The sequence below is a fragment of the Scyliorhinus canicula genome, chromosome 15 (assembly GCF_902713615.1).
Source record: "Scyliorhinus canicula chromosome 15, sScyCan1.1, whole genome shotgun sequence".
NCBI lineage: Eukaryota > Metazoa > Chordata > Chondrichthyes > Carcharhiniformes > Scyliorhinidae > Scyliorhinus > Scyliorhinus canicula.
The window spans coordinates 22,368,698-22,378,683 of record NC_052160.1 but is presented as its reverse complement, the minus strand read 5'-3'; the positions used below and the strand labels follow the sequence as shown (position 1 = coordinate 22,378,683).

At 48.7% G+C, this 9,986-nt stretch overlaps 1 protein-coding gene across 1 annotated transcript in view; it reads left to right on the top strand.

The window, feature by feature from the left end:
• The first annotated feature begins 1,006 nt into the window (after positions 1-1,006).
• The window catches only part of fam20cb (FAM20C golgi associated secretory pathway kinase b), a 114,356-nt gene continuing 105,376 nt past the window's right edge, over positions 1,007-9,986 (top strand). The window contains exons 1-2 of the mRNA XM_038819955.1: positions 1,007-2,327; positions 5,476-5,648. Of these exons, the coding sequence (XP_038675883.1) occupies positions 1,795-2,327; positions 5,476-5,648 (706 nt within the window). The 5' untranslated portion in view covers positions 1,007-1,794. The remainder of the gene's footprint in view (positions 2,328-5,475; positions 5,649-9,986) is intronic.

Genomic DNA, 9,986 nt, shown 5'->3' with positions numbered 1-9,986 from the left:
ACACCATCTCTCTCTCTCTACCCTCTCAGCATTTTACACTCACCCCCCAAAAGGCTGAAGCTAAATAGTCTCCAAGAACAGCAACCAGATAGCCCAATTCGTTGGAAAAGTTGCCTGGGTTGTTTGAAACGTTCAGCCAGCTCTCTCTCGCCTCAACACAGAATCGAGAGAGTCCGATGTTGACCCGGTCTTTGTATTTGTAAAATAAAATAAAAATTCAACCTGCTTTCAAATGTTCAAAAAAAAAACTCAGTCCATGCATTCAGATCATGCTGGGCGCTTTATTCCCGTGTGGGTTATGCTGCTCCCAGATACTGCATTTGCTAACATGATCCTGGTTTCAGCTAGATATATATATAAATGGCAGATTCCTGTTGATCTCTTCTGACAGGGAAAATAAACCTGAGGAAGGAGCAGTGCTCCCAAAGCTGGTGTTTGAAACAAACATGTTGGACTTTACCCTGGTGTTGTAAGACTTCTTACAGGGAAAATACAGTCTGGCTGCCGGCGGGGTTGTCTCTGGGAGTGGAGCTGTTTGGAATCAGACAGGAACAAGGAGGGGAGAAGCTCCACCGGCTGTGATTGTGAAAGTCTCGCTGTGTCTGTCTCTCTCTGCTTGTCTGCTCCTCTCCCTCTTTTCGGTCTCTCTCTCTCTCGTCCCTGTCTCCTTTTATCCGTCTTGTCTTTTTTCTGTCCGTCTCCCCCACCCCCTCCCCTCCGTCTACCTGTCTCTGTCGCCCTCACTATCTCCTGTCTTTGCTTCCTCTATCTCTCGCTATCTCTGGATCTCTTGTCTCCCTCCCCTGACTCGCTCTCTCTCTCTTTATATTGTACATTTCGTGTTTGTTTCTCTCGCAATTTTTTTTGGGTGCGGGTTGGGGGGGGGGGGGGGGGCGGGGGAGGGGGGGGGGTGAATTAAAAGCCTCCCCTTCACTCTGATTGGAAGCCGGGAGGGGATGCGAGTGCCTGGAATCTGGGATGGGAAGGAGGGATTGAGGCTGTCATGGGCTGGCGAGGTAGAGAACGCCTCCCCTCCGCCCAACGTGACTCTTTCCTGCTTTCGATAAGGGGAGGAGAGGAGGGGAGGGTGGTTGAATAAAACATTTGCACATCTGGCTGGCTTGAACCTCCCAGCCTGGAGACAGAGAAACACAGAGAGCGAGAGAGAGAGAGAGAGAGACAGGGAGAGAGTTTTGCAAGGGTTTCACTCACTCTGATCCTCTCGCAAGCACACAGCCCCACGCCTCTCCCTTCGCTGTCAAGACAGACCCAGAGAGCGAGCAGGGAGTGTGGGGTTCTCGCCCCCTTGCTGGAGGAGGGAACCCTCAGCACTCCCAGCTGAGAGAGGGGAGGGGGAGAGGAGGAAGATTGTGTGTATGTGCTGGTGTGGAGTAGATGTGGGGACAGTCGACCATTGCAGAGGAGCCGCCAGCCACTTCGCCTTGTTATTTTTTTGGTGATACATGTTTTTCTTTGGGGAAGACTGTTGTGTCTGGGTTTCGTTCTGAGTCAATGAAAGGCTAAGGACAAGAGGGGGGGCAAACACACACAACACAGACACACACACTGCAGCAAATAGATGCATTTTTCCGCATCTGGGAAGCGGCAAGTCTGAGGATGGAGAGCAGCTGACTGCGGATCCTGAAAAATCACACAGTTGAATTGCAGTTGTTTTAATCGGTTCGCCTCTGGACTTTTTCTTCCTCTATTTTTTTTTGCATTTTATTTTTCTTTCCTTCCCTCCTCCTTCACTTTGCAAACCCTCGGCTTGCCTCCTCCGTTGCCCCGGCGAAGATGCTGCTCCGCAGGTTCCGGCTGCTGATCATCATGGTGTTCCTGATCGCCTGCACCATGCACATCCTGATGGACCTGCTTCCCCGGCTGGAGAGGAGAGCCGGGCCCGGGGTTGGGGCAGCGCCTGACTGCCCCTGCCAGCAGCGGGACAGCAGCGGGCTGCTGGCAGCGGCCGAGCCGGGCTGGGGGAAGCCTCCCGGAGGAGATGCCGCCTGGCCCAACAAACACACCCTCCGCATCCTGCAGGATTTCAGCAGCCAGCAGGCTCCCGGCTCCAACCGCAGCGGCCCCCGGCCCCCGGCCAGAGGGGCAGAAAGCGGCCCGGGCTGGGGCAGGGACAACGGCAAGAAGCTGATCGCAGCAGGCGGGGAGGGAGCCGGCCTGCCAGCTCCCCCCCACTCCTCCAAACTCTCCGCTCTCTTCAAACAGCCGCTCTACCAGAGCGCCATCCCGCCACTCAGCCAGGGAGAAATCCTCTTCAACATCCACTCAGACATCAAGTTTAACCCCAAACTCACTGCTCCCCGCGACTGGTAAGACATTTCTTATTTTTAATGTGTGTGTGTGTGTGTCCCATTCCTTCCTTTCATCCCCATCCTGCCTTTTGAACTATTCTTTCTCCAGTTCAATCACTGCCTTCGAGTGACGCCCAGTGAGGTTGGAGCGCAGACCTGCCACACTCAGCTGCTTTGTTTGGGGCTGTTTTGTTTTGTTTTGTTTGGGTTGTTGACCGCCCCTGTTTGTTTATCCTTCTCTGAGCACTCGGGTGCTGTTCAGGTCGGGAGGAGTGAGGGGGAGGCTCGACACCCCCCCCGGTCACCGAGCACCCCACAGCCGCCAGGGGAGGAGGAGGAGCTGGGCGAGTGACAGGGACAACAGCAGCCAGGACCCAGACTGCTGTTCGGATTGAGGGGGGGGGGGGGGGGGGGGGCGGTAAGAGGGAGGGGAGTGTCAGACATGAGGGGGGTTAGGGGGATTCACAGATATAGGGTAAGAGGGAGGGGAGTGATAGACGTGAGGGGGATTCACAGACAGAGGGTAAGAGGGAGGAGAGTGACAGACGTGAGGGGGGTGAGGGGGATTCATAGACAGAGGGTAAGAGGGAGGGCAGCATGGTAGCACAGTGGTTAGCACAATTGCTTCACAGCTCCAGGGTCCCAGGCTCGATAGCCGGCTTGGGTCACTGCCTGTGCGGAGTCTGCACGTTCTCCCCATGTGTGCGTGGGTTTCCTCCGGGTGCTCCGGTTTCCTCCCACAGTCCAAAGATGTGCAGGTTCGGTGGATTGGCCATGCTACGTTGCTTTTTGCGTCCAAAATTGCCCTTAGTGTTGGTTGAGTGGGGTTAATGGGTTATGGGGATAGAGTGCTGTTGACCTTGGATAGGGGCTCTTTCCAAGGGCCAGTGCAGACTCGATGGCCCAAATGGCCTCCTTCTGCACTGTAAATCCTTTGAACAGGTAGATGTGAGGGGGATTCACAGACAGGGGGTAAGAGGGAGGGGAGTGAAATATATGAGGGGGTGAGGAGGAGATTTACAGACAGAGTGGGGGAGGGGGAGAGACAGAGTGAGGGGGAGAGCGACAGAGAGAGGAAGAGGGAGACAGTGAGGGGAGAGAGTGTCAAACATGAGGGGGGTGAGGAGGTGATTTACAGACAGAATGAGGGGAGGAGGGAGAGAGACAGAGAATCGGGGGAGAGTGAGACAGAGGAAGAGGGAGAGACAGACAGAGTGAGGGAGAGGGTGACAGAAAGAGGGGCGAGGGGAGAAGAGGGAGTGAGGGGTGAGGGGAAGAGGGAGAGAGACAGAGAGAGAGAGAGTGGGAAAGTGACAGGCAGAGAGCGGGTGAGGAAAGGAGGGAGAGAGGGTGTGAGGGGAGGAGGGAGAAAGACGGAGAGAGAGTGAGGGGGAGAGTGACAGACAGAGAGGGGTGAGGGGAAGAGTGAGAGACAGAGAGTGAGAGGGGAGTGACAGAGAGAGGGGTTGACAGGAAGAGAGTAGCAGACAAAGGGGTGAGGGGACCAGAGAGAGACAGAGAGCGAGGGGGTGAGGGGGAAGAGAGAGAGTAAGGGGAGTGAGAGGAGAGAGACAGAGAGGGGAAAGGTGAAAAGTGCCAGATAGTGACAGGGAGAGAGTAAAATGAGAAACAGCAAGTGAGGGAGAGAGGGAATGTGGCAGATAATAAGACAAAATGAGACAGAGAGAGTTAAAGAGAAAACACAAAGAGAGACAGGCAGTAAACAAGGCATACCCAGGGAGAGAGAGAGAGAGAGAGGGGGGGGGGGGGGGGGGGGGGGGGGGGTTTGCAGAAAGAGAGACAAAGAGAGAATGACAGAAAGACACACACACAAGCAAACAGGCAGAAACAGGTACTGAGAGTTGGGGAATACACCGTGATTAATAGAGACAGAGAACACAGATCGAGAAAGACAAACAGCCACACAGGGAGGGAGAGAAAGAGAGTGAGATGGATAGAAAGGAAGACAAGGCTCTAAAGAATGTCCCGCCCTTATATTTCCTGATGCAAACTGTTTTTTTTAAGCCTGAAGAAGAGTCATAAGGACTCAAAACCTTAACTCTGTTTTTCTCTCCAGACGTGCTGAGTTAATCCAGCATTTTCTGTTCCTTACATCATAATTTGGCCTAAATGGAGTTCTGCTATTGAGATTGTCTTTCCGCATATACCCGATCTCAGTAGTAAGGACATGTTGTGGACATGTAAAATAGTACATGATTTACACCTTTTCCCAAAGTACCAAAATGCCAGTACCTGACACCCTGTGTGTGAGTGGCATATACTGAGGCTGTGCACGGAGCAGGTTCACTGACAACTGTATCACTGCCTCTGCTCTCCCTGTTTCCTCCAGCAGCGTTTTATCTGTATCACTCCCCCTCTCCTTTTCACACTGTCTACTCTGCCTGCTTTGTGCCTCTCAATCTTTCCATTTGTTCTGTTGCCCTATTTCTCTGGGCCTACTCTCTCTCTCTCACACACGCTGTGTGCTCTCTCGACATACTTTCTGTCTGTTTCAATCATTTCAATTTCCCCCTTTTCCACTAGCCCTGTACAGCTTTCCCTGACCAATGAACAGATTACTGGCTCATCATTCACTCCTGAGATGGAATTGTAGTTACTGGGTGGGTGTCAGAGACAATGGGAGATGTACCATCGCTTTTGGAAGGGACGATTGGGGTATTGTTTTCTGTTGGCAGTAAATTTCTGCTACTAAAGTGGTGTTAGAAATCAAGGACACGTTCAGACAATTTTTCAAACTCTGCGTGGAAAGAGTGCATCACAGTTATAGGAAACATGGGTTCACTGGCTGTATATTGGTACCCATCCGTACCAGCTCATTCTGAAAGATCCACTCCTGTGATTTTTCCACTGGCTTAAATAGGTGAGAAAGAAGACGATCTGGGTGTGTCTGTCCTCTCTCTCTCTTTCCCAATCGCTCTTCACCATCTCCCTCGCTTCCACTTTTTTTCTTTTTTCACCCATCTTTCTCTCTCTCCCTTCCTCCTCTCCAATTTACTGTCCGTCGTCACAAACGGGGATGGGAGACACTTTCAGCGAAAAACCCCCTGCCTTACCCCCAGTCCTTTATTTCCAGCCTGCACTTGGCATTCAGGTAATGTTACAGCTCTCCGTGAACAGGTTTGACCCCGCACCCTTTCTCTTTCAGGGCCAACGATGAGGAGGATGATCTTACACCCACCGGCGACCCCCCCATAGACTCATACCCCAACTGGTTAAAATTTCACATCGGGATAAACCGTTATGAATTATACTCTCGCCACAATCCAATGATCGAAGCTCTGCTGGGGGACCTGGTGACCCAGCGGATCTCCAGCGTAGGTGAGGAAAATCTCAATTTGGATTACCTGCTCCCGTTCTCCTTTCTTTGCCCTTTCGTGTTTCCTTCCTTCCCTAATTAGAGTTTCCCCCAGTGTTTCAAAATGGAGAAATGCAGTTAAATGTAATCTGTCTTTGTCAGCGAGACTGTAATGAGATAAATTGGAAGTGAGTGTGCCTCAGAGGATACGATTCTGTGATTATGGATCTCTCATTGAAAATTATTCCTTGTCTGAGATCATTATCTCTAATAGGAAGTGCCAGAGCGTAGAGGATAGGAGTTGATAGGCTTTCTTGCACTGACCTGTCCAACCAGATAAATAAAAGGTCAATGTCTCAAAGGAGAGATGCCAACAGACGCATACAATGGAATATTATTACATACAAGCCTTAAGGTGAGACTGCTAAGATTGTGTATGAGATATGGTTGACAGGTATTGACAGCTGAGAGTACAATGTGAATGCCTCCAACTCTCATTATATTCTGTCATATTCTGAAACCAGGGGCTCTCTCAACTAAAACAGGTTGATTTTAACTCAAGATCTATTTAAGGATTGACCTTGGATCAAGAAACCAGGGATGAGGGACCTCAGTTATGTGGAGAATTGGGGAGGCTGAGATTGCTCTCCCCAGAGCAGAGAAGGTTAAAGTCGAAATTTAATAGAATTATTGAAATCCTGAACCATTTTTGATAGCGCAAATAAAGAGAAGCTCCTTCCGGTGGCAGAACGGTTCGTAACCGGAGGACACAGATTTGAGGTGATTGGTTAAAGGACCAGAAGTGACATGAGGAAGCATTTATTTACACTGCGAGCTGTTGTGATCTAGAGCAGGCTCCCCGAAAGCATGATGAAAGCAGATTCAATATTAACTTCCAAAACAGAATTGGATAAATTCGTGAAGAGGAAAGAGCAGAAGAGTGGGTTAATTAGATAGCTCCACCAAACAGACAGAAAGGGCCAAATGTGCTTTCTTAAACTGGATCACTCCATGACTCTATAAAAGGTTTCTAGGCTTTGTACACACATTCAATTTTCTTTAATATTGATATCAGAATATTAGCAATCAATCAAGCGTGAAATAAGTTTGAATTATACGCAATCCTATCAAATTATGATCAGAAGGGGTTTTAATGTAAGGAAGTGTTTTTTTCCTTTTCTCGCTAAGTTTAAATCCTGACTAATTGGTACCAGTAATTGACTGCTTTGTGAATGAATACCTTCCACTTATGATGACTTATAAAGTACAGACTGCCATTTTTTCACATTGCCTTGTGCAAACTATTAGAAAGAATGAGTATATTATTTTATTAGTTACTATTGATCTAGTTATGCAGCGGTCCATCATTCACCATTCATTATGCAACCTTTCCCCAAGATTACTGCAGATCTCAGTCACTCCTGCCCTAAATCGCACCAATTCCCCACCACCCTTGTCCTCAGTGGACTACATTAGTTCCCGGTCCAGCAATGTCTGAATTTTGACATTTACATCCTTGTTGTTAAATCCCACACTATTTCTAAAACTTCCTCCAGCCCTACAACCCTCCGGGATCTTTGTGCTTCTCTGATTCCGGCCCCTTGCTCATCCCCATTTTCCTTTGCCTCATCACTTCAGCCATCTCGGCCCACAGCTCTGGAATCCTCTCCCATGCCTCCCCGCCGATTTCCCTGTTTCTCCTCCAAGTTGCCTCTTTACTCTATATCCTTGACCAAGCTTTTGGCTTTCTGCCCTAACATCTCTTGCGTGACGCAGTATCAAATATGGCTGATAGCAGACCTGTGAAGCACCTTGTGCTATAAGTGCTATATAAATGCTGTGGGAGGCGGTGGTGTAGTAGTATTGTTGCTGGACTAGTAATCCAGACACCCAGGGTAAAGCTCTGGGGACCCTGATTCGAATCACACCATGGCAGATGGGGAAACTTGTCAATAAAAATCTGAAATTAAAAGACTAATGCTGACCATGAAACCGTTGTCAATTATCGTGAAAATCCATCTGCTTCGCTAAAATCCTTTAGGGAAGGAAATGTAACTCCAAACTTACAGAAATTAGGTTGACTCTTAAATGCTCTCTGAAATGGCTCAGCAAGCCAATCGGGTCAAGGACATTTAGGGATGGGCAATCAACGCTGACCCAGCCAGTGACACCCACATCCAATTAATAAAACACGGTGGCACAGTGGTTAGCACTGCTGCCTCACAGAACCAGGGACCCAGGTTTAATTCCTGCCTTGGGTGGCTATCTGTATGGAGTTTGCATGTTCTCCCTGTGTCTGCGTGGGTTTCCTCCCTCAGCCCAAAGATGTGCAGGTTAGGTGGATTGGCCATGTTAAATTACCCCATATTGTCCAAAGATGTTCCAGTTGGGTGGGGTTACGGTGTGCGAGTGGGGGAGTGGGCCTACGCAGGGTGCTCTTTCAGAGGGTTGGTGGAGACCTGATGGACCAAATGGTCTTCTTCTGCACTGTAGGGATATAGGTTTATAGGGATATAGGATAATAGTTCCAACATACTGAACCCCTTTACCCTAACTATACGGATATATGCCAACTTGGACAGTCTCCTGCTTCTTAAGGATGATTTGCAGAGAAGTCTTCTATCATAAGAACATAAGAACTAGGAGCAGAAGTAGGCCATCTGGCCCTTCGAGCCTGCTCCGCCATTCAATGAGATCATGGCTGATCTTTTGTGGACTCAGCTCCACTTTCCGGCCCGAACACCATAACCATTTATTCCTTTATTCTTCAAAAAACTATCTATCTTTATCTTGAAAACATTTAACGAAGGAGCCTCAACTGCTTCACTGGTCAGGGAATTCCATAGATTCACAACCCTTTGGGTGAAGAAGTTCCTCCTAAGCTCAGTCCTAAATCTACTTCCCCTTATTTTGAGGCTCTGCCCTCTAGTTCTGCTGTCAATTTTCTGCTGACAAATTCCTGCAACTGGTCTGTAACCTTTTCTCATGATAATGGTTGACCACCAGTCTGGATTCCTCCCATCCTCTCCTGAAGGCAATCACTCTTTCTGAGGTATAGATCCAGCATCTTTGCAGTGCCTTCCCCAAGAAGCTACCCCTCAAAGGCTAGGCCAAGGTGATCCGCCGCTTGTGGAGAGCATCCTCACCAAGGCCGAAGGCTCAGCCCTTGGTATGCACACATACACAATTCAGCAAGTGGCCCCTGGGGAACAGGGGCAAAACTTCACCTCCCCAAATCTGAAGTATTGTTCCACTAATCAGAGGAATGGAGCAGGAGGGTTCTTCCCACTTCAACCAAAATCCACTAAAAACAAACGATCTGGTCATTATCGCACTGTTGTTTGTATAGTCTTGCTGTGAATGAATTGGCTGCCACAATTCTTAGATCACCATCGACGCTACAAAAGCTTTGGGACATCCTGATATTTTTGAACGGCACTGCAAGCGTATCACATCACTTTTTTTAACGATTCGGGCATGTTTACTTTGAACAAATTATAAATTCGTGGGATGTGGATGTCGCTGTCATTTATTGTCTATTTCTTATCGTCCCTTGGAAGTGGGCCTTCGTCTTTAAGCGGTTTGTGCGGTGATAGAATTCACTCAACCGCTTGATGAGCCTTTTTTTGGGGCATCTCAGAAAATAAGAGTGATGCAACACATAGAATCATAGGAAATGTATGGCACAGGAAGAGGCCACTTGGTCCATCATGTCTGTGCTGGCTGACAAATGAGCCATCCAATATAATCCCATTTATCAGCGGTTGATCTGTGGGCCTGCAGGTTAGGGTGCAAATCCAGACACCTTTTACATGAGTTGAGGGTTTCTGCCTCTTCTACCCTTTTGGGCAGTGAGTTCCACACCTCTACAACCCTCTGGGACAAATGGCTTTTCCCCTTCTGCCCTCTAATATTTCTACTAAACACTTTAAACCTATGCCCTCGAGTCACTGACCTCTTTGCTGAGGTAAATAAACCCTTCAAATCCACCCTATTCAGGCCCCTCACAATTTCGTACATCTCAATCAATTCTCCCCTCAGTCTTCACTGAACCAGGGACAACACCCCCAGCCTCTCCAATCTTTTTCATAGCTGTGTTTTCCCAGTCTTGGCAACATCCTCGTAAATCTCCTCTGGACCCGCTCTTGTGCAATTTCATTCTTTCAGTAATGAAGTGAGCGGAACTGTACACAGAACTCAGGTTGTGGCCTAACTAAAGATTTATACAGCTCCAGCATAACCTCCCTGCTCTCATGTTCTGTACCTCGGCTAATCAAGGAAAGGATTCACATTTTGCCTTTTTACGGCCTGGTCTTCGGCAGTACAATGATTTACAATTCTGATGGTAAACTTTTATAAAT